Genomic DNA, 25620 nt, shown 5'->3' with positions numbered 1-25620 from the left:
TTGCAAAGTAAGCTTTCTGCAGGAAATGTCAATCCTAGCGATCCTGTTCCGATTTAATATGCTCTACATGATTAAATATTTGTCTATTATCTGTTCCATCTAAAAGTATTACCGAAGCATGCTGAGGATGCCCTTCCTCCTCTGCAGCTGAAAGATTGCCGCGATGGGTGGAGCACTTCATTCTAAAATTAAACTATCCTGAATTTTAATTGCACAAGATTACGAGTTAAAAGTTTGTTTTATATTTAATTAATCAAAATAAAAGTTCTTTGTAAACAATAAAAAAGTATTAGAGTAAAAAGTTTGAGACTCAACGTAACAGAACTTACTTATATCAAAGAATGCCTTTCCAAGTTTCTGGAGCTCAAAAAAAAAAAAAAAAAAAATTAAATTAAATCATCGGTAAATTTTAGCCTATTGAAGTAGAGAATGATCAGCAATGAATTAGTGTAGAAATATTGAAAATAGAGAGTAGAGAAATTATTTACATCACTAACACCACAATCAAGTGAAAATTTGCACTCGTAAAAAGGTGCACGAACTTTCTTTGACAGAGGAAAGCTTGAAACCTGAACCAACACGAACTTTAGATGCCTGATAATCTACTTCTGACGTCAGTGAAGACCTGAGGCCGCTAAGCAAAGGCAAAGGGAAGAATGGAGCTTTCAAGGTTGAGGATACCGAGGGAAGTTGGCCGTCATTTATAGACAATGCTCAGATCTGGGCCGAGTCCAGCATGTCATCTATAGATGGCGTTAGGATCCAGTGTGTTAAAAACTCCATGGAAACCTACCGATTTTTTTTGTTATTTTTTTTTGGATTGACATTCTGGGTGTCATGTTACATTAGGAAGTCATAAATTTTGAGAGAGAATTTTGTGATCAGTATTGTACATAGTGCAAATGGGACTCCAATGGGGTCTGAATGCCTGTTAAGCCCACTCCATATTCTGTTATCATTTCATGCCCATTTTGATTTAGTATATGCATCCTTATTTATGCAAAAACTCTTTTACAAATGTATGTTATCATCACAAAATCTTGAGATCTTTCGTCATGATTTGCGATCTTACTACTTATCAAATATCTATAGCTTATATAATCATCATCATCATTGGTCAACAATCCTAGGATTGGTTTGACGCAGCTCTCCACTCTATTCTCCTATCAGCTAATCTTTTCACACCTACGTATTTCTTCTCTTTCACATCTCTCTTCACTTGTTCCATATATTTTGTTCGAGGTCTTCCTTTTCCATTCTTACCTTCCACTTGTCCTTCGACGATTGTCTTCATCAGGCCATCATGTCTCAGGATGTGGCCTATAAGGTTGTTCCGTCTTCTTATTAAGGTTTTCATGAGGCTTCTCTTCTCTCCTACTCTTCTTAGGACTTCTTTGTTACTAACTCTGTTGATCCATTTGATTTTCATCATTCTTCTGTAGCACCACATTTCGAAGGCCTCTATCCTTGCTTTCTCCGCTGCGGTCATTGTCCATGCCTCACTTCCGTATAGGAGCATACTCGAGATGTAGGTTCTTATAAATTGTTTCTTTACTTCCATACTTAAGTTTCCTGCTGTAAGCAGGTCTCTCTTTTGGTGGAATGCTCTCTTCGCCTGGGCTATTCTGCTGATAATTTCTTTCTTACTTCTCCCGTCACTAGTTATCTTGCTTCCCAAATAACAGAATTCATCCACCTCTATCAGTTTTTGCTTCCCTATTTTAATGTTAGTCTTGACTTCTTCTCTTCTGCTGCATACTAAGATCTTGGTTTTCTTTGTGCTTATTTTCAGTTGATATCTACCCATTACCCTACCCATATTAACCAGAATATTTTTCAAATCCGTCTCTGTTTCTGCTATAACGGCTATGTCATTGGCAAATCTTAGCATGCTAATTTTTTCTCCATGAATATTCACTCCCAATGCCATCTCTTTGATTTCATTAATGGCTTTCTCAATGTAAACGTTGAAAATTATGGGTGACAATGTACAGCCTTGTCGCACTCCTTTCTTAATTCTTGCTTCTTCACAGCTGGGCCCTGATTTTATCACCGCTACTTGGTTTTTGTATGAACTGTGGATGATTCTTCTGTCATTATAAAGAACCCCGATTTCCTTTAGGATTCCAAGCATTGTGCTCCAATCCACGTTGTCAAATGCTTTCTCTAAGTCCACAAACCCAACGAATGTTGGCTGGTTCTTCTCCATTCTCTTCTCTAAGAGCAGTCTTAGGGCCAATATTGCTTCCCGTGTGCCTTTGTTTTTTCTGAATCCAAATTGGTTCTCATCCAAGTACTCTTCTGCTTTTCGTTCTATTCTTCTATAGATGATCCTTGTCAGTATCTTCGACGCATATGTAGTCAGGCTAATGGTCCTAAAATCTTCGCAGTTCTCCACTCTTTTCTTCTTAGGGATAGGGATTATAATGTTCCTCTCAAAGTCCTCTGGTATCTCACCTGTCGAATACATTTCACTAATGATTTTGTATAGCTGGTTCAACGTCCCCTCTCCTGAATTTTTAATTAGTTCTGCAGGAATGTCATCAATGCCAGACGCTTTATTTATCCTGAGGTCTCTTACAGCCGCATCAAATTCCGATCTTAAAATTGGGGCTCCCATGTCATCGGCATCCACTTCCCTCTGGTTTTCGATAGCATTCCTTCTGAGGCTTTTTCCATTGTACAAATCTTCCAGGTATTCCTTCCATCTCTTCCCTTTTTCTTCGTTTTCAATCATTAGTTCTCCGTTTTTGTCCCTAAGGGTATTACATCTTACGCCCCTTTCCTTAATGTGGTTCCTCACTATCCTATAGGCGGCCTCTACTTTTCTGTGCTTAAGATTGTTTTGCACGTCTTCACAAATACTTTTCATCCTTATTTCTCTAACCTTCCGCGCTTTACGGAATATAATAATATGCTTATATAATATGCTTGCTTTTATATTGCATGAAATATAATACAAAAATCAAACTTTCAGCTCAATGCATTCATTTTTTTTTTTTTTTTTAGGGAAAAAGTGAAGAATATATGCATCTTCATTTTATGGAAAACAACCTTCATTTGAAATAATTTTCCTGTTTTTCAGGTTCGACTAGATGCTTTATCCCTTATTGTTGAATCTAATAAAACCACTCAGAGATTTGATGTCAAAGAGCTAGAATTAGTAAAATGCTTCTTGTGGTACAATATCAATTGTGATGGACCATCTCTCAAGCAGAAGAATTTAATGCTTCAAAAGAAGGTTCGTATTATACAGGGTGTTCTGCTCTTTGGACAACTGGGAAGACTGGGAAATCTCAGGTAGTTTTATTTTCACTTGAAATATGTATCAGGAAAGTATTGAATTTCCTCTGAAATTTTCTGTTGTGTGAAATAATTAAACCACAACACAAGCAATATGACTTTTTGGGCAAGTTGCTTAGTCAAATCTCTCTTGCACTGTTGAATTTGAAAACTTGGAATCGCCAAAATTACGTGCACAATGTTTTTTTGCTCGCATACAGTGCTCTTATTGATCTTAGTGAGGAAGTAACAGTCAAATAATGAACTAGTATTTTGTGATGTGGGTTACACTTAATCACCATCTATTACTGATACAATGAAAGTAAAAAATTGCACCAATCACAATTTACAAAAGACTATTCCCTGAAGCTAAAGGTACCAGAGAGCCTCAGAATGGGGCTTCATGATAAGACATGCATAGTGTATTTATTTGCCTCCTATGTTATGAACCTAACCCAATTTGATGTTTTTCAGGTCCTAACAAGAATTAGAGAGAGTGCTTACCCTTTTGTGAAAATTATAAATAGCAAAAATGTAAATGAAACGCAGGTTGCTGAGGCAAGGAAAATCCTACAAGAATACTCTAAATTTTTGGATTGGCTCTACAATTTCTGCTTTAAGTGCCTATTCCCGGGAGCTAATGCTACCAGGAGAGCCTCAGCATTGGAAATTTTAGTATTATTAGATGGTATTTTTTCCACTTCAAGTAATCAATCAGTGGAGGATGGTGAGATTAAACTTTTTTCATTGAAAGGGAATGAAGATTTTGCAAATCTACTTCTAATTTCATTCAAAGACAGCTTTGAGAGCAGCAAAAACCTGGCTTTCAGTCTGCTGACAAAATTTCCAGCGGAAAACCTCAGTTTCAAGGTTTGTAAAATCTGATGCCAATTTGCTCCTATTTTAGAGGTAATTCTTGGTATCACTTTTCTTTATATATTAAATTTCAACAATTTTTCTCACTCAAGAGTGACTTTGAAAATTCCTTTTTCGGAAACTTTTCTCATTGTGAATTTATTTTATTTGTATCATTTCTCGAAGAGGATTGAAATGCTTGGTTCATTTGTCAGGATCGGTCATGGATTAATGAGCACTTAAGCGTAGGACTGAAGTTGGCATCAAGTGTGAAGCCTCCTGACTGCATAACTGCGGCATATCTTCTTAAGTTTGTTGCATCACTTCCGGAAGCGGAAACTCTTCTTACTGATAAAGCTATCAGCATTGTATCTCCTGAATACTCTCCTGATTTCAGCGTGATTGGGAAGTACGTTGGATAGCTTTACTTATTGCTAAGTACGTTGGATAGCTTCCTGGGCAGTAAAGTCATAATGGGATTAATATGTAATTTACGTTATTCTGAATTTCAGAGAGTCTAATTTCCACCAAAGGAATATATTTTGCATGATTTGGATTTTATTTGAGCAGCTTAAAAGAGAATATGCCGTTGCAGCTGAGAATCTGCTGCTAGCAGCTGGAAGTGGACCTATCTATGGGACTTTATTTTCAATACGTTATTTGCTGAAGATATTAGATTGGAAGTAAGTGTAGCACTCTGATTTCTTATCCTTCAGAAACTTTAGTTATACAGTAAACTCTTGATTTTACGAAGTCAGTGGGACCGGAAAATTGTCACTTCGTAAAATTGAGTTTCGTAAATTCAAACCTTTTTCATAAGTCACGAAAAAATGTTCGCTTTTGTTTCTTCCGCCGTTTTTTGTCTTTAGTGGTCTTATTTAAATGTTTTCGGTGGTTATTCTCGGTATAATTCATAGAAAAGGCTTTTTGCTATCGATTTATGATGTGAAAAATCGTTAAATAATTATACCACCATAAAATTCCCATTTCTTGTTCATACTTCAACATCAACGATCGCTAAAGAAATTCCCAACCAGTTTAGAAAACGTAATCAAATAATGAATTGCAATGTTTATTATAAGAATTAACAGTAATAAATTTGTGGTTAGGAGCCAATAGCTACTATTAAGTATGCAAAAGATAGATATTTGTTTCTGACACCCACGGAATTTTAGCGGCAGCCGGCCTAACCGCCATTTATGTCGCCCTCTATCGCTCAGTGACGAGAAAAAAAAGAAAAACAAGGGTCTTAGTCCGTTTCCAAAATAACCTTCGTAAGTTAATATTTCGAGTTACTTCGTATTTTCAGCAGAATGTGCTCTATTTTCACTGAGATTCAATTACGATCATAAATAACGTAGGATGTGATTATCTTCTGGCGAATATTTGAAGTAAATTCTGTTAGAGTTCTCCGTCCGACTACTGTGTTCCATCATCTTCGCAGACGTTGCCATAAAAGACTTAATTCTTCATCAGGACTGTATTCTTCATACCGGGTGTGAGGTGACCTGTTCATATAGTATGTTTCTCTCCTTTTATGCCGACAGGAGCAAGGTTCCAACCGGAAAACGACAGGAGAAACATCTTACAGTATCGGAGAAATATAGATAGAAACGTTATTATCCACATTGATTGTTTTCCTACAAGAGACGTTTTATCATTTCTCAACGTGGTTAAGTACCTATTGGTTCGCTAGCGTAAATTCCCAAAAAATGACACGCAAAAACCTGTACCGTCACCTCATTTAGTTTTCGTGTTCCTTTCTCCGCCGTATTGAAAGTTAGGCGAAGGATCATTGACATAGAGAAAAGATTTTCTTAGTTTTAGCACTAAAAAATAGTCGCGCCATAATCGTAAATAAATATAGTGTGGAAAGAGCAAAGAAATTAATTTCAATTGAAAAGTCAGCTGAGAAGAAGAGAGACAATTATAAGCGCGGCACCATTTTCCCGATAGTGGAAGATACTTCTTCCGCCTCTCTCCGGTTAATAACTTTCCCCCGTTGCAGGTAAAGATGAACCATGCCCTTCTCCACAATCGGGGAACGTTCCCAGTGGGTGGGGTGAATAAGAGTGGGATGGGGATTGCCTGAGGGAAGAAGTGTGGTCAGCACAAGGACTGGTGAAGGAGGCAGGACAAAGAAGGGTGGGGAAATGGCCTTCAGCTCTGCCTCAGTCTACTTTTGGGGGCCGTATTTTTTTGCGACGCACACAAGCTCAGTCTCCTTAGGGATGGAGTGAATGGGAAATGCTGGGGAAGGAGGGGTTTGGGATGCTTAAGGTGGGTGTCAGCAAGATCAGCCAAAGGCGGCAGGAGGGAAGGGACGGCTTTGAAAAGACAGAACCCCAGCATGGGAGAACGGGGAAGCGCGTGAGAAGAAAGTTCATGGTTAGACTTGGAAGTGCGTCTTCATTACGAGAAGCCTGAAATATAAATTGGCGGTAAATAGAGCCCAGTACTTAAGATATTTAAGTTGTTCATTCACAAAGGCCAATATATACACGAAAAGATATTATGGCGCGGATTGCATGTATCAACGTCCATTTCGGGATGTTATTAATTTCTGTTCCCATTTATAAAAGTAGCAAATAGATTTGAAAGAATGATAATTATGAATAAAAATATCTAAATCGATATCCAAACGCACATGAGCAAAATAGATGAATGTATACATACCGATCCATCGCAAGCAATACCGCTCAAGCTTCTTCCGGTATAGGACTTTAAAATCCTGGATAATGCCTTGGTCCAAGGGCTGGGACTTGCTAGTCGAGTTCGGGGGTAAAAAGAGGACTCGAGCATTAGCCAATTTTAGATCTTCCACGTATTTATGAACGGTGGCATTATCCATTATTGAAACAATTTTGCTGTTCTCTCCAGCAATTTTTCTCTGTAGACGTATAACCGTTTGCTGGAAAATTTCTCGGGTCATCCTGCTGTTTTTATTTGCATGGTAAAAAACGGGGAGGGCTTCCAATTTTACATGTTTTAAGCACCGTGGCCTTTCAAATATCCCAATGACAACGGGCTTATTTTGTCCGTGCCCGTTTGGTTGACGCACAGCCCCACAGTAACACGCACTTTACTCTTTTTCCCCCCATGGCACCTTTGCCCTTTGAAACCCAGGGTTGCGTCAGGTAACGCATTAAAAAATAGCCCAGTTTCAGGGGCCAGCGAGGGTGAGCTCGTCGAGGAAAGGGTCCCGGATTAGGGACCCTTCGAAGTGCTTCGGCGAAAAGTAGTCAAGTAGTCTTCGAAGTACGTTCACAGCAGTGCAAAGGGTTAATTAGGGGTGTACGAAATACTCCGCGCGACCTTCCTGACATGTTAAACTACGAATTATTGTCGATTCTATGTTTACGAACAGGCACGTAAATAGGGGCATAATGTCAGCCGCGATATTTTAACTGAACTCCTACTCCCCCTTAATTCCCACAGTGAGATTTTTGGCGACCCATTTCTCTCCAAAGTTGCATTATCATTTACGATTTCGCACTTTTGATGGACCACAGTTGGAAGCGCTGATTTTTTAGCTACTTACGCCGGCGTAACTAGTTTTGTTGACAAATTTTTCGCCGTAGTTCGTATAAACGAATGCCATTTGCTCCTAGGGACCGAGCCGAGGTTCGTAAATTCAAAAAATTTCGTATAATCGAAACTTCGTATAATCGAATAGCGCCATGTATTTAGCATAGGCTTTTCACCGGGACCGCAATATCACTTCGTATAATCGAAAACTTCGTAAAATCCTGCTTCGTAAAATCAAGAGTTTACTGTATTCTCATTCAGTGACATACTTGAATGTGTCATTTGCTCATATTTTTGGTGCATAATAATATTTCAATAAATCTGTAATAAGCTGGTTAATTTCTCTCTCTACCATCATCCAACCTTACTCCATGATTTTCCCCTAACATGTACATATTGTTATCAGTAATATAATACAGTACACTCCCAATTATCCGGGGTAATGATGGGGAGAGATGGCATGAATAATCGGAAAACACGGATAATTCAAACTTTCTCTTAAATGTCTTATAATGTTCATAATTTACTTAAAACAAACAATATATTATTATAAATGCAGTTATTCTGTTATTTAAGAGTGCTTCCCGGATTCATTGAGAGTTTTCTTCGCCAGTTCGCGATCTTTTTAGCGGCGATAACATGGTTGTACTCGTATTATTAACCCTTTGAGTGCGGATGGCATTGCATTGATGCCCAGCATAGGTCCTGCCAATGGGCGGGTGGCATCACATTGATGCCACGCCGACCTATGTCCTTCAATCGCTCCTTAAGCTCCTCCGCTCTGTTTTTTCTACTCTCATGATTGTTTCCCGCACACGCACTGGATTAGACTACCTGGATATGCCTTCCGTTTTTGAAAAATAGTTTATATTTTTGAGAACTTTTTTTTACATTTATGGAGTACTTTTTAATTTGTAAGATTTTTCACTATTACAAAAAAATTTAAATGTGATATTTTCTTTACTCTTCTGAACATTTGTACTAAATGTTGCCACATTTGATGATTATTATTCTCGTTTTAGTCCTATTAAAATTTTTGTAAACAATATTTAGTCATAATCTTCTGCCATCTCATCGACGAAAAATATTTTCTTATTTCAAAATACAGTTACTATACACTCGCTAAACACAGTTGAATCATCTGTTGCTGTTTTTGCTGATGTTTAAACTTAATATTTACATAATGCCATTATAACTCATAACATTCTTCCATAATATATTTGCAACTCATTTTCTGAACGATCCTTTCAATAGGGGTTTGATTATATTGGTTACGGGAAAAGAAATAGATTTTTTCGACTTTTTCTCATTTATTTCATATGAGTTTGTTAAAGTTACTAGGTGGGAATAATTACGACCACCAATTCGTTATTTACGGGACATAATAAAGGATCTAGGAAAAATTTTAGGTATATTTTTTTCATTTTGAATGAGAAATTAGAATTGGGGAAATCCTTGGGGAAAAAAAGATCGAATTTCGGGGCTCAAATAAAAGAGTCGTTTTACGTCACCACAGAATAGACTACAAGTCACTCTGTGTCGCATGTTATCTCTATTTTTAGAAGTATTTTTGCCATTCTTATTAGAAATGCATGCAAGTATTCTGTTGTGTGCATGTCGTGGAGAAGGTCAGCTCTTCCTTCCCAGTTTTTGCGACTCTCGCCATTAGTACAGTCTCTTCTTCGGATATTTTTCGATTGCGTGCATTTTCACTCCTCTATAGAGATTTTATTTTTTCTAATATTTCCACATGGCCTATTTATATTGGGCATTTCAGTATTTTACACATATTTAGCCACTTACGTGGAATGTGGGAGAAACCTTTATTTTTAATTTTATTCTTATTTTCAAACCCCAAGGACCGTTTATGCCTTTAGTGAACTAGGCTTAGAATATCTCCTCGCCATAAAACTATCTCTCGCACAATTTACTCAAGTGTACACATGGAACACTGCATTTGGTCTTCTCAGCGAAGGTTTTGTTTTTAATTTTGAAGCAATTTACATATTTTACTTCGACCAAATAGAGCTATTATAATCAGAAAAGGAAGTCAGCAAAATTTTCTATGCGCAAAGAAACAATTATTTTTGGATTATTATACGTTATCCTTTTGTCTGAAACATACACGTTTAGATATTTCTTGTACGTCGGTTCTAAATGATAACGCTTACATCTCTCTCTAGCTGCAAAAGAGCTACCTCATCAGTCTTGTGTATTTTGTAGGTGTAATGTATTTTATTGTAGTATATTTTATAGGTGTTAACTGAGGTTTACGTTGAGGATGCAAGTATGTGGGAGCTGGAGGAAATATTCTCGTCTGAATGGCTTTAATCCATATTGCCAATGCGTCTCAACATTCAGTTCTTCAAGGATAACCGAGCATAGGAATCTTACTTCTGGGGAATGGGAGACATTTTTGGTCTAATATACCAAATGTATTATTGTATGAAGTATTGTAAGATGGCCATCCATTCAAGATTATTGGAAAAGGTACGAAAATATCGTAGATTTTTCTTGCCTTCACAGCACTTTTTCCAGAGACCGATTTCTACTAATTTTCCGTTGCATGCATTTTGGCAAGAACCCTGGAATAGATGATCCGATACCATGAGACCCCTTGCATAAAATTCGACCCCTTTTGAATTCATTCACTCAAAGAATGAAAGAAATATACTATCCGGGTAAAGAACTCTGCTTCACGAGTGCATGTTGCTTTGGCGTCACAAACACGGAATGAAATTATATATGCTTTCTGAGCCTAATGGCCTCGTGCAAAAAGCTATAATTTACACTGGGGCGAAGGATCGTGATGTTGGAGGCAGGGGACATGCAAAGTCGTGTGAAAATTAATCTTTGGATTTCTCCTCTGTGGGCACAGTTTATACAGTCGCGTAGCTACGATTTTGAAATGGGGGGTTTCTGATGGAGATTTTGGGGCCCTTTCGGATGGTATGGGGACCATTTTACCCGTTTTTGGCGCCTCAACGAGGTTTGTAACCCATAACCCCCCCTCCCGTGGCTACCCTACTGAGTTTATACATGGAAAATTATAATTATCTGTTCAAATATCTATTGAGTTACTCAAAAAAGACACACCACTGAAAATCTAAGGACAAACAGAAGAAATAATCCTCCTCACGTTCTAAGAACGACTAAAAAGTGGCGAATCAGTATACCTCTGGTGGTGTATGATGTGCAGAAGTTCCAGGGCTGTGTTTGAACCCTTTTTTCAAAGAATTTCACAATTATTAGTTAATTTTTGCAGCATTAACGCAAAAGAAAATATGTATCAAAAAGATAAAATAACTTTCATATGTTTGCATGCAAATCTAAGTTACCATAAATTTAAAAATTTAGGAATGTGAAAATTAAAATTCAAAAACTTCCATTTACTCAAAATTTGATGCATGGATCTGAAAAAATATTTATCTCATTTTATAATTCAATCCCGCCATCATTTCAGAAATTATTTCAAGCTTCTTAGTTGCTACGTAAAAATATGTTATCCGTGATTCCTAATGTTTGTATAACGGGTTGCATAAAATCCGGAGCATTTATCACATGGGTGCGGATGGCATCACTGTGATGCCATTAACAAATTGTTTAATAAATAGTGAAATGAATATAAAAATCCTTTTTTATTGAAATTGTTTTCATATTTTCGAAAAACAAAGTGAATGCAGTGAAAAAAAATTCTCCGCCAATGTGAAACAACTCTGAGAAAATGTTACGCATTGAAAGGGTTAATGCTCCATGTAAGGCCTGGTTTCAAAAACCACACATCCGTGGCTGTGTGATCATGGATACAGAAAAGTGGTTTGCACGAATGCTTCAAAACCACTGCTCGACGTTGGAAACTGTCACTGGTACACTGTCAGGCACCATGCCACGTAGTCGCATCTCGCACACGTTGCCGGGTTGCAACTGCTGTGTGACTTGTATCCGTGATCAAGGACCGCGGTTGTGCACTGCGAGGCTTGGAAAACAGGAACACGGTGCTCCTGTGAATGCAGCTATCAGGTGATCACTTCCGTTTTACGAAGGGGATTCCAATGCAAATAATAAGCCAGGTGTATCCTAGAATTAGTGCCATAATTCCGATGATTTTTCGTTTGACTTTTTTTAAAAAGATCGTGGAAAAAATTGAGCGAGAGTGAAAATCATGCGCGGATAATTCGCAACCCGGATAAACCGCAGCCGGATGATAGGGAGTCTGCTCTTTTTTTAAAAGCAAGTCATAATTTTATGCTCTTCTTAATCCCTATGATTCATTTCAAATGTTATGTCATCCTATGCATTGGATAACTTGGAGTTTTAAATTTGCTCAATTACCTCCCATTGGTGAATCCATTTGTAAAAAATAATTACAGCCTTAACCCATATTAATGAGAATAATACTTGTCAAAGAGGATGATATTTCTATGCAAAATAATGTGATTTGTATAATTAGAATGTGTAAAAATGTTTAGGATAAATTTGCGTGAAAATGTGTGTTAAAATCATTAAAAAATATTTAGATAAAAATTACAAACAGTGAGTGTATAGCCATAGTTACTCCCTGTTAAGCTGCTTTGCGCCCAGTGAGTGATAGGAAAATAAAATTCACTTTATATCAAGTTGAAAATTGGCTACTCATTACTGACCATGGTTTCAAACTTAAGTCATTATAAATAAAATTACAGCAGACTCCTGATTATCCGGGTTGCGGATTATCTGTGCTTGATTTTCACTCACGCTCAATTTTTCCGCGATCTTGAAAAAAAAAATCGGACTCAAAATCATCAGAATTACCGCATTAATATTAGGATACACCGGGCTTATTATTTCCGTTAGAATCCCATTCATAAAACGGAAGCGATCGCACACTAGCTGCATTCACGGGAGCACCATGTTCCTATTTTTCGAGCCTCGACCGCGCTCTTTGTTCGCAGATTCACATTCCGCAGCAGTTGCAACCCAGACAACTTTTGTCAGACGCGACTATGTGGCATGGTGCCTGACAGTGTAGTTTCCGACGTCGAGCAGTGGTTTGGAAGCATTCGGGTGAACCACTTTTCTGTATCCGTGGTCACACAGCCACCCATGTGTGGCTTTCCAAAACAAGCCTTACATGGAGCATTAACCCATTTATGCCTAGTGTTCCATTTTTGGAACACCTGACGCGACATTCTAATTTAATGACTACGACTCATTATACACCAATATGCCACGGTTTTTCTTCTTGTGCCTCTTTATAAAGATATATTGTATTATGGGGCGCAAAGATTTAGTCAGTTTTGCCAACCCATCGCAGCCAGTGTGTTTAGAAATATCGGTCTTTTTTTTCAAGGCAGTTTTTCTGAGACCATCTCTAATGTTATATTATTAACTATTTTCCATTAAGCCCAAATGTTGTTAATTTTTCCTGGCATGTTCAGTAATAGTTAACCTAAAGTGCTTAATTAAGAAAATTTTGAAAAAACATATTTTGTTTTAGTTATAAGCTTTTATTTAACAGTGTTCCATTTTTGGAACACTAGGCAAATCCACTACTATTATGCATGCATTCAGGTGCACTGAAGTATTCACTTTAATTTTAAATCAAGCAAGCAATTTGATGTGGAACAATTAATAAACTTCCCGGTTCATTGCTGCGCGCTTCTGCTCATCTCATTCATGGTTCTTCTGACGGGAACTTTGACAATGCTGACCTTTTGCTGACACCGGATGGTGAAACTACTGAAAATTTTGGTGCATCGGCTTCTGCTTCGCCTCAACCTCTTCTTGCTCAAAGAAAAAAGGTAACCAAAGTTGTGCGCAAATGGAAGAAAGGCGATCTGACTGCCCAGCCAGTAGGAGGTAGTTCCAGAAGAACAAATCACGAAAATGAAAACCCTAGCAGAATATTTAGAACTCTATCTGGATATTGAAGTGAACCTTGAAACTTGAATCTGGTTTTTGGGAATAATTTCCCTGGGTAGTTACGTCTCTGTTCCGAGACGACATATGTTTTGGGAGCAAAGACCAGATTCGCATAATTTTCTAGTTAGTGGTGCAATGAAACGTGACCTTTTTGAAACAATATTTTCAAATTTGCATTTTGCTGACAATTCTAACTTGAACCACGTGGACAAGTTTTCCAAGCTGCGACCTCTAATTGAGCGTCTGAATGACATTTGTATGAAATTTGTACCAAATGAAATATACTTCAGCTTTGATGAGGCCATGATTCCCTATTTCGGTCGTAATGAGTGCAAACAGTTCATTCGGGGTAAGCCTATTCAGTTAGGGTATAAATTCTTGTATGGTCCAACGCGTCTAGGCTACCATTGCTGGTTTCAGCCTTATCAAGGAAAAAACCCGTGCACTCAATACCAATAATATGGTGTATGTGCTTCAGTTATTTTGCGATTGACTGAGGCACTCCCAGCGCATCATCCTGGTAAATACCATTTTGTGTTCGACAACATTTTTTTACGAGCATTTTACTCCTTGATAAACTTCACTCACTGGGCAACCAAGCAAGAGGCACAGCAAGAAAAGATCGCATAGACAAACCTCCTTTACTATCTGATGCTACCCTAAATAAAAAAGATATTGGCACATTTGATTACCGAATTGATGGAAAAGGCAATATTGTTTGTAGATGGAATGATAACAGTGTTGTGGCTGTTGCATCTTCCGGTGCCGGTGTCAATCCTTTGCAACAGTCAGTCGTTATTCTCAAAAGCAGGAAAAAAGATACAAGTTACTCAGCAAAATTTTTAATCAAGGTGCATAATCAGTATAACAGAGGAGTGGACCAAGTTGATAAGTGTCAAGCATCAATCCGTGGAAAGAGATGGTACTCGAACCCTCCGGTTATACTGCTTTGAGCTGGCTTCACAAAATGCTTGGCAATTGCATAAAATAAACGATGTGAAGCCAATGAATCTTCTTGAATTTCATTGCCGTGTGACCTGTCACTATATATGTAGAGGCATATTGTCATACTGCTGAGCCTGGTAAGAAAGGGAGACCATCTATGAAGGGTAACTTTGGCTCACGTCATGACGGCATGAATCATTATGATGTAAAGCAGAGAAAGCAAACTCACTGTGTCCAATGGTACAAAAATGCCACTTTTTAATGTTAAAATTGCAGTGTATCCTTGCATGTTAAGTGCTCACCTGGATATCATTCTTAATATTGACTTAATAAAAGTCTTAATCAAATTTTTTGCATGTTATCAATGAGTACGTCATAGTAGTGGATTTGCCTAGTGTTCCATTTTTGGAACACCTCATAATTAACAATTGGCAAGAGGTACATTGTTTATTCTTTCGGATATTGTTTTCATACGTATTTTTACCTACAATATGTAAAAATCAGGGTAAAATTCGCATTTTTAAAACCTTCGGCATAAATGGGTTAATAATGAGTACAACCTTGTAATAACCCCTAAAAAGATTGCAAACTGGCAAAGAAAACTCTCAATGAGTCCGGGAAGCACTAAAATAACAGAAGCATCTCTAAAATAACAGAATAACTGCATAAATAATAATATATTGTTTGTTTTAGGTAAATAATGAACATTGCAAGACATTTAAGCGAAAGTTAGGGTTATCCGTGTTTTCCGTTTATTCCCGCCGTCTCTCCCCATCATTAGCCCGGATAATCGGGAATGTACTGTAATGATATTAGTGTCAAACCGCAGTGAGTATTAGTGTCAGAATTGAATGTGCCAACTGAATTTCCTTTTCCTAGGTACTAATATCGTGGCTCCACAAAGTAAAGCCACAAGCATTATCCAGTTGGTCATTTTCAACGGTGGGTGAGACTCAGACAGATAATACTACAGAATTTTCCAGTATTCTTCTAGAGTTCCTGGGGCCATTGGCACAACTTTTAAATAAATATGTATGCATGAATATTTTACGAAACAATCTTATGGGCATCAATTGCTCAAGCTATGGATATCATTTGGTCTTCTGCTGTAATGTGCCCCTTAATCAGTCGCACCCTTCTGTATTGTGTTAAATCCATTCATCTATGAGACTTCGTAGTTTATTTTGTAATACTACTTTGACTAGAAGATAATTGTTAAATGAGACGTTTTAAAGTGGGGTTATTGTGATAAAATACAAATTGGGTGATGCAGTGGCCTTATCTGATTTTTTATGTTTTCGATGTTATTTTTCAATAGAGCTGTGGCTGAAAATCCTCTTTGGAAATCCCTTATATTGGAGCTGATTTCTCTTTGTTTCAAAATTAATGAAGCAGTGATTCATGTTGTAAATAGCTCATCCCCAGAAGGACACTTGCCCATGGACTTTGAGCCTGGTGAGTCTTTTTTTGTCTTAAAGTTTATTACCAAATTTAATAATGGCAGAATTAATTAACTCATAAATGTTTATTGTAGCTGCTCATCTTAGCATTTCCAGTAAGCCGCATGTACCTAATATGTTGTGCAATAAAAATGAAGTTAGTGGCCAGAATCCACCAGTTACTGCTCAGATGGTCTTACTATGTAGCTGGAGAACTGTGAAAGAGGTAATGCACTTTTTTAAACCACTACCAAAAATTAAAGATTAAGCTTAAACTAAGGTAGTGAAAATAATATGAAATACATATGTATTCATGGTATTACATAATTTAAGATAGGAAGGAGTTGGAGGAAGAATTGCTCACGTGGACCTGTAATATTAACCAGTTAACCATTTTATCATACAGATTTTTGAAATTTCATCACAAAGCTTACAATGAGATTCTAAGACGTGCAAAAGCTATTCAAGCTTTACTTATTCATTATCTTAATGAACAAAATATTTTTTTCCTCTGAATAAGTCATTGAATATGCATTTCATTGAGACATTATATTAAGGGATAATATTTGAAAATGTTGTTTATTTAACACAAATCTGGCTTCCAAAGGCAAAATTTGAAGTGATGTTGCATGTAACCAGACATTTTGATTATATGCAACACTATAAATTTGTTGACCATTCTCACACTTTGCAAAACCATAAAATTGTCTTGATAAACTTAAAACTTCATAATGCAAATGCTGAAATTTATACTCATCATGAGTTACTGACAGAGTGGGCTTCTTTTTAGTGATATTTTCTTCATTAGTGTTTTTCTCCCATTTGTGCCTGCATTTTTGCATATTTTAAACTAGAGGTCGGTATGTTATCCAATTATGAAAGCATTTCTGATGAGAGGATATAAGTAGACAGCTTTCCTGCCTTGGCAAATTTTATCTTGAAAAAATATCATTGTTCGGCACGCAATGAAGTAAAGTGACTCACATTTCACTATAGGCCTGTTAAAGTTTTCTTTAATGGATGTAGAGCTTTGATGTGGATGGTAAGGACACCACATTTTTTATTATCTGGTGCAGCTACTCCACTCGTTTTTATTTCACACATGATGGAATTCTCTCGTGTAAAATATTCTGAAGGTAAAGTGGTTGGTAGGTTTTTTATTGCTAATTAAAATTTTTTTAGACCTTAGGCAGTTTTACCAAATGTGTACTCTGATCAGCCTTTTTTTATCTTATGATTTAGGTATCACTTTTCCTTGGAGAAATATCTTTTCATGCTCCAATTCAGAAAGAAGTACCTGGAGATAATGATGAATGTCACTTACTCAGTGAAGAACTGGTATTAAGAATCGGTGAGCATTTTACCAAACTGTTGTCTGAAACTAAGCATAGAGGGGCCTTTGAGCAAGCTTATGTTGGATTCTGTCAGCTCTGCAAGAAACTATGGAGGTAAGTTGCTATCTTGCCAGTCCACTCCACTCCTCATGTTCTTTCAACATATTTTCTAATGATATCAAATCGCTGCTTAAACCCATCCATTGATCTCCAATTATTTCATCAGTCTTCTGAGGGAGAGCACTAATTTTTTTCGTAGAATTCTCTGATACTCTATCAAGTTCTGTCTATAGTATGAGAGTATGCATCTTTATTTATTTAATTATTTATTTTGTAGGTTATTGATGCAAAAATAGTGTTTTGTGGTTTTTTGTCCATTTAATTTATGCATTGTTAAATATTTATCTAATTTTAGGCACCCCAGCGGAATTCTAAGTGCTCTTCCAAAAACATGGTTGAAGGGAATTCTTGGTGCAATTACTAAAGGAAAAGAATCAAGTAAATTATGTGCTACCAGAAGAAGTGCTGGAGTACCATTTATTGTTCAGGTAATGACTCAATAATCTGGTGGTCATGTTCGGTTGAAGGCACTTAATTTTTTTGCTTGGCAACATTAAGGTTTTGAGTGAAAGACATCTAGTGTTGGAGTTTGGATTAAAAAACTGTTAATTTTTTGATGCTGGTAGCCATCTGATATGAGTAGCTAAGATCTTTATTTTATTAATTTAATGAATCATTCCAATGTGACAGCAATTTTTCGAATTTGCTTTGTGTATCTGTGGCAGATAATCAATTGTTTACCAAAGATAAAATATTCATGTCATTAACAAGAGTACTCAGGTCATTAACAAGAAAGTTTCATTTTAAAAATTCTTGAGATAAAAGGAAAATTTAGTTAAGATTATAATGAAGGAAATAATATTTTTTATTAGTTTATGATATTTTTGCAGTTGAATTTGACAATAAAAGGATTAGACTAGAGATTAAATGCCCTTTGAGTGGAGACTTTTGGTTACTTATAGTCAATAAAACTTAAAGAAAAAATTGCTTAATGAGCTACAATGTTTGCTAGGAATAAAATTTTTCAGGATATTTTGGTTCTAAGTAGAAATAGTTAAATAGTTAATTTGAAGGTGTGATCAAATCCTATCGATCAATAGATTTATGATTCAATTCATGTAACCAATTTCGGTAATGTGGTGCTGTCACCCTTTATCCCTTAACCTGCTCCCATCACCTATAAGCGATCGCCTTAGCACACTGCTCCCATCGTCTATTGACGATTTTTATTTATCTATATACATATTTTGAAATTATTTTTCGCATAATTGTAATACATGTCCTAAAGTTCATCATTTGAAGTAAAATCAGCAGAAAATAAGACAATGAAATATTTTTGAAACATTTTTTCCTTAAGTAAAAAGTTATAATTAATAAAATTATGCAAAAATAAAAAATATTATCATTTTTTTTGCGCCTACAGGGAGCTCTATTTCAGCTTATTTGTGCAGTTAAAGGGTTAAAGTGACTGGTATTGCTTATAAAGTAATATATTTTTTGCTAGAAATTGCTGGATATTTTCAGACACAATGCCTACATTCCTCTAAATAAATATACATCAAGGATGAAAAACTTGCTATTATGTAACCTTTTCCCTACTAAAGACGAAAATATATGTCTGGAAGTTGAAGACGAAAATATATGTCTTGATCCGGGAGACGAAAGTCGCAAATTTTCGTCTGAGATTTTCCTACGCTAGAGTTCGAATGCCGAAAATTTGTTTCTTTGCTTTCTCCCTTTTAAAATGGTCATGGGTTCGTGAAGCTTTGATTCGGGACCCAACAAAGTGGGACTTAGGCTTTACCCTCGAAATTCGGGAGCAGGTACCGTATCCCTTGTTTTATATTACCCCTCTTAGCGGTAAGGGACTGCGGTCATACAATTGTTTATCCAGTCATTTTGCAGAATAAATATTTGTTCCTTTCTCAAAAAATATAAACTAAGAATTGAATTATTTGTCTTTTGAGCAGCATTTACAATTTTTAAACAAAATTCTATGATAAATATTAACTTATATCTCGATTTCAGTATAAACATTAACATGGAAATTGTTGCTACATTAAATGCGTTAATATTGGCGGTAGAGCTTCATTTTAAATTTGACAATTCTCAGAATAAAACGAGGTATTCAATTTGAAGTCTGCAATTTATGTTCAAGCAACAATTATCCATATAGCTAATTCATATAAACAAAGCGTGATTGACCGCGAACCAATGCCGTTGGTAGGGTTATAAACCCCAAAAGGAGGGAGCCCAAGTACCCTTGGAGTCCGAGATAATGTGGAGTCCCCGCTAGGAAGGATTGAAAAAGGTTGGTGCTGAGAGTGTGTGATTATCTGTGACACCCTTCTTAACAAATGTCCTGCAATAATGCTCTGTATGGGGGGGGGGGGGGAAGAATCTCTCGGGGCTCAGTACAGCAGTCATGCTAAGACGAGAACTCCACCGTCTGGAAAGGGTTAATTACTGGAATGGTTAATTTATTAGTTGTTGCTTTGTGCAAGTTTAGGCTCATATTCACTTGAATGAAACATTCACATGCAGTATGTTCTCATTGAAACATTCTTTAGAAATTTGTTATCGATGCTCCAGTTAAGTCATATTTCTTTTGTGAAACCAGACATAATGGCTCATGTAATACATACTTATAATTTTTTAGGCTTTGGTGACTACTCAGATTGATGTAAGACAGCCTACGGCCTTAAAAGAAGCAATGGACATCCTTTTAGGTCTGCTGGAAAGAAGAGGAAATGAAAATGATGATGAGACAAGTGAAAAAGAGAATGAAATTGAGTCACGTACGCATGCAATGAACATATTAAGGGCTTTATTTCGTCACACATTGCTAGGAGAGTTTGTTACTCCATATGTGGCTCGGGGAGTCATGGCTTCCATCAAAGGCTTCAAAGGACACACATGGGCTGTGCGTAATTATCTTTACATATATATGTGATGTAGTTTAAGGTATGTTTTTGAACAAGGAATATCAGCAATTTTGTTTTTTTTTTGCAGGAGCGAAATTCAGCTACATTGTTGTTTGGTGCCTTAGTGATCAGAATATTTGGTGTGAAGCACTCTCATGATGATATGCACAGAAGAAATAGAATGACTGGCCGTGTGTTCTTTGAGCGCTATCCTCTTTTATATGATTTCATTTTAGAAGAATTAAAGTTGGCCACAATGGCTTCCCCTGTAAAAGGTGCCTCCCATACCTCACATCCAGCACTATGCCTCCACCGTAGTCTATTTCCCTTGCTTGTTTTACTCTCTCGACTTTATCCATCGTCATTGGAAGGAACTGACTCCAATATGCAGGTGAGTTGGTGCCAAAGCTAGGCTTCATTAGGCATTTGTGAAGTCACACATAATTAACTATGTAGTCTTACACCAACGGTATTAATGTCTCTAAGAATTTCTTCATATACACTTAAGCAAATTGTATTGAAATTAAATATCCAGAATATACCTACATACTGCTCATGAGTCCATTTATTAATGTTGATTTTTCTCTATTTCTTAGCTTTCTGCATTTATTCCACCTTTAAGATATTGCTTAAAAAGCAATATATATAAAATTCGTGAGCTTGCTGCAAGGGCTACGGTTCCCTTGATTACTTCAACTGGATACATTAGTCATTTAGATGAAGCTTTTGATGATGTAATGAGGAGTGAGGAGCAGAATTTATCTCATGGAATCCTTATGGAGGTACACAAAGCTTAGTTACCTAATTATAAAATATGTAGCTGTTTTTTAATTGCATGAAAAATTGATCAGAGACTTGACATTTTTTCTTAACATTACTTTGCAACATTTTCCCTGCCAAACCCAAATTATCTGATTGATCAATATGTGCCCTGTAAACTCCAAGATGCTGCATTTTGGCTCACCATCTATTTCAAGCTACATGAAAATCCAAATTGTTGTACATGATAGGAAATATATTGTAGTCATAGTTTTTTCTGGATTGCTAAAAATTTTTATCATTCATCCACAGATATCGATGCTGCTTTTGGAAGTACCATATCCTCAAAAGGAAAATGCTGAAGTTCTGAGTAAAAAAGTAGAACCTTGGATTAGTGGTACTATGAAAATTTTAAGCGGAGGATCAAAATATCACAATATAGTTAAAGAGGCCTATGTTCGAGTTCTTCGATATCTCCTCTTCATTTCCTCGTCTGCAGTTGGTTCATCTTTTCCCAGAGATTTGTGGGACAAAATACGTGGTGTTCTGGATGTGCACATCAAAAATTTTAATTTCTCAACAGAAATGTCAAAATGCCAGCCTGAATTAGCAGCCTCAACTTGGATTCAGAGATCCACCCAAATTCTCCTGGAAATAGCAGTAATTGCAGATTATTCTCCTGAGGTACAAGATATTATTTTACGTTCTTAGCATGATTCTGGCTGACCTTTTAAGCCATTTTATTGATAATCTTGTGACATAGCATAATTCATACGTTGCCAAATGGGCATAATAGTTGGGAGTTCCTTTCACTAACTTGATTGGATGTGATTGTCAATCAAGTTAATTGTAAGAGAGGACAATGTTGTCCAAAATTCACTTGAAAAATAAAGACGAAATTATTATTTATTTATTGGATGATATATATGTTATATCCATCCCTGCTTGTGGTTACTGTAGCCACATTTAAACTTTTTTTATTACACCTGCTTAATTTTTATCTAAAAAGACCACTTAAATTTTTTTTAACGCTATGCAACAAATTGTGCAGCTTGGAATTTTCGATTTTTTTTTCTTGTTTCAGGGTTTATTATTTCTGTCTTAATAGTGCGACCCATTTTCTTTCAGATGGTGGTAAAAATGTTATGTTCCCTGTTAGATAATTCTGGCCAGGTTCCATGTGTAACAGTGACTTTAAGTTTCATAAACTCTATTTTTGGAGAAGAAAGTTCTGAATGTGATGAAGAGGAGGATGGTCTTCCATTGTTTGAGTGGCCTAGGACAAATGCCTGGATAGATAAAGTACAAAAACATAAAACATACTTCCTCAAGGATAGAAGTTTAGCTTTTTCTACTGTGAAATTTTTATTGCACAACACTCATTCTCATCTCTTGCAAAAGGCTCTGAAAGTTGTTGGCTATCTAGCCATATCATCATTGAGTGTTGAGTGGAAAAAAGTTATGCCAGATTCGGGTGTTATTGAAATAAACCCTTTCTCATATTTGGTGGACCTCTGCCAGTCACAGCCAGAAAATGTGGGACGTTCAGCTCTATTTTGTCTTTCAGCATTGGTTCATAAAGTGGTAGGGAGTGATCTTGAGGTAAGTTTATTGTTATACTATACATATCTCCATATGCCACTTCCACATTTTTTATAACCTGGCCATTATCACTGCCTTTGTCTACCAGAATGTGTGACTGTAATGCAGCACCCTCCTTCCTATCCGTTAGGTAACCTAGCTCCTCACCATTGGTGGAAATGAAAGTATATTATTATGACTCTTAAAGATTCACCAATTATATTTGAATAATGAAGTAATTGTCAAGTTTATCTAATGAAATATTGTTGATTTTTTATTAATCATGACTTTGCAGTGTGAAAAAATGAAATTTCTGCTTAAGCAAACGAGGTAAAAAACATCTCAAATATCACTCATTTAAAATTTAACAAAATCAACTAAAATATAACAGCAACAACATTAGGGTCATATAAACTGAGTGGGCAATGTATTTGCTGTTCATATTGAATAATTCTTTATAATTTTGCATGAAATACATGTTAGCCTAGATGTAGTGACTCTTGACACTGTGAGGTGTTCCGACCAATAAAATATTATTATTATTATTATTTTTAGAGCGTATAAAATAATGATAACAATAATGCTTGCTGGAATTATATACCTATGGAAGGGAGTGAACTCTGATTTAAAGTTATTATTGTTCGTAGACTTAAATATTTTTGATTTTTTACTTTTAACACTATGGTAGTAATGTAAATTATTGCTGTGCAAGTGGTGAATTGGATCTCTTGGACCACTACAGTGTACGTTTAATATTTACTTATGAAAACACTATCTCCTTATCTGGTGTAAAATACAGTGGTCTCAAGTTGTAATTTTTTCCATTAAAAATTGAAAAATGCATGCGTCCAATTTCAACACAAAAGTAATTATTAAGATATTTGTAATTATTAATTAGTAAGATGAACACAATAGGGAACTTGCATATATTTCAGATATAATCAATAGCCCCAAAATTATATAAAAATATATGTTTGCATACCTCGGTGAAAGTTTTTTTATTATTTTATGACGTGGTTTGCGATATTTAATGCATCAAAGTTCACGAAAATTTTCAAATTCAAGTGAGAAGCGAAAACGCCCGATGATTGGCTGGTAGAAAAGTGACGTCATAGTTCAGTACGAGGCACGGCGGCACGGGTTGCATAATTGAATACATGCGACGGCGTGGTTATGATTCATTTACTGAAGTGCAGACGTATCGGAGTTGTTCATTGTGACTTCAGGGCTATTATTTGATCTATTTCTCCTCCATTGAAAGCGATAGATTGCGTAAAGATGAAGGCATATGGTTATTCTTACGCTGATCCTAGCAAGCTTCCTGTTACTGATTCCATCATGATAACAGGGTATTTTAGTGAAACTGTAGACTTCGTCGGCTCGGAAAGTCGATGCCGAGAAATGGAAAGGTAGCTGATGTGCATCTGTAATGTTTTATAGTTCATAACAAAGTGAGACTTGCGTATAATATTGCCGAAAGCGTATACTCATGTGAAATGTGTATTCTTTTGGCAGTCCGGTAGAGTCTTATGGTGAACTTATTTCCACCTCGAAGCTGTCGATGATACTTTCAACTTAAAAATACCTTGCCTGGAGGGCGACAGGAAGCTCTGAGGAAGCCAGACTATCAATGTTTCAATTAAGTAGCGATAATATAGACGAACTTCCAACACAATCTACCATCTTGTGACTAAAAACCCCGAAGCCACTTCCTATTCTGCAGAAAGAATCGGTCAATCGCACTTCGATCAATATAATAAACACAACGCCTTCAGGTGTTAATAAGTTACTTTTGAAATGAAATACTTCCTAAATTAGCATTAAAATCTGCATGTTTTCCAAACAGAGTCTTTAATACATTTTGGGAGCTTTTCTAACGATATATCTGAAACCTACGCTAAAGGCGAGCTCATCGTCATTGCGATCGGTTGTCACTTAAAAATTCCATATCGGAAATCCTAGAGGGATGACTTTCGACGATGACCGTGATCACCTGCACTCTCACTATCACTGGAACCCGTGGTGAAAATATCATCCCAATCCAATTTCTATTTGGTTTTAACTGGGGAAAGAGCAACATAAAACTGCGCATTCTTTGGGCAACTTTGGGTTTGACTTTCCCTCAAACACACCATTTCCCCTGTGGTGCACATCAGTCCTATCTTTATACGATGGCCTGACAACCTTTAAATGGATCCTTGGTTTATCCTGACAACCAACTAAATGGAAATTGCTGATCCACACATGTCCATTCTTATCTCCATAGTTTCCAAATCAAAGGCAGCGGAACATTCCTCTTGTGACTCAACTTTTTTTTTGAAAAGCAAGCAACGGCGTAGAATAAAATCAAAGAATGCTGCGATTCATTTTTTGTGACCACCTCTGGATTCCATTCTTTTTCCATCTACAACTTCCTTTATCTTTCGGGGTAAACCATGGGACAAGATAATGTTAAAATATTTTCATTAATTTATAACAAAATATAAGTTCGAAAAATACCCAAAAGCCATTTTATTAATCCGCACTGATGAGTGTAAATTAATGTGGAAGATTAATGCTGTAAACGTAGTAGTTTTCCTTAGGTTGAGTTGCAAAGTTCATGAAGTTGACAAAACGGCTAATTTTTCGGTGCGCGGAGTCATTTATTGCACTGACCGTGTCTACATTTTTCAATTTTTTTGTAATAAAATAAATCAGAATTTAGGATAAAATTTCCTTTAAAATGACGTATAGTTCATTATTATAGCATGTAGTGAAGCCAGGATATAAATTTCCAAGTACAGCGGCACATCATTTTGACGCCGACAGTAGAAGAAAACGCTGTCTTCTTGGCTGGCACTCGAATGCATGAGGATCAACGTTGCTCTATATTTTCATATTTCCTCCCTTGATTTTAAACATCATGGAATTTTCTATGTCCTTCCGTAACTGAAATTTGACAAGTGCCTTAATAATTTGAGTCCATCGTAACGATCGTAACCATCGAGAAACACCTATCTCGATTTTTGTTCG

General features: G+C 36.5%; 1 protein-coding gene across 5 annotated transcripts in view; it reads left to right on the top strand.

The window, feature by feature from the left end:
- The window catches only part of LOC124153475 (thyroid adenoma-associated protein homolog), a 55914-nt gene that overhangs the window by 23123 nt on the left and 7171 nt on the right, over positions 1-25620 (top strand). For all 5 annotated transcript variants that reach the window (XM_046526657.1, XM_046526659.1, XM_046526658.1 and 2 more), the window contains 13 exons: positions 3086-3241; positions 3757-4152; positions 4353-4546; positions 4650-4820; positions 15830-15966; positions 16046-16176; positions 17193-17398; positions 17700-17832; positions 20004-20267; positions 20357-20659; positions 20865-21050; positions 21340-21711; positions 22156-22629. In XM_046526657.1, coding sequence (XP_046382613.1) covers positions 3086-3241; positions 3757-4152; positions 4353-4546; positions 4650-4820; positions 15830-15966; positions 16046-16176; positions 17193-17398; positions 17700-17832; positions 20004-20267; positions 20357-20659; positions 20865-21050; positions 21340-21711; positions 22156-22629 — 3123 coding nt within the window. The remainder of the gene's footprint in view (positions 1-3085; positions 3242-3756; positions 4153-4352; positions 4547-4649; positions 4821-15829; positions 15967-16045; positions 16177-17192; positions 17399-17699; positions 17833-20003; positions 20268-20356; positions 20660-20864; positions 21051-21339; positions 21712-22155; positions 22630-25620) is intronic.

Source organism: Ischnura elegans, chromosome 2, assembly GCF_921293095.1.
Source record: "Ischnura elegans chromosome 2, ioIscEleg1.1, whole genome shotgun sequence".
Taxonomy (NCBI): Eukaryota; Metazoa; Arthropoda; class Insecta; order Odonata; family Coenagrionidae; genus Ischnura; species Ischnura elegans.
This window is presented reverse-complemented; position numbering and strand designations above follow the sequence as displayed.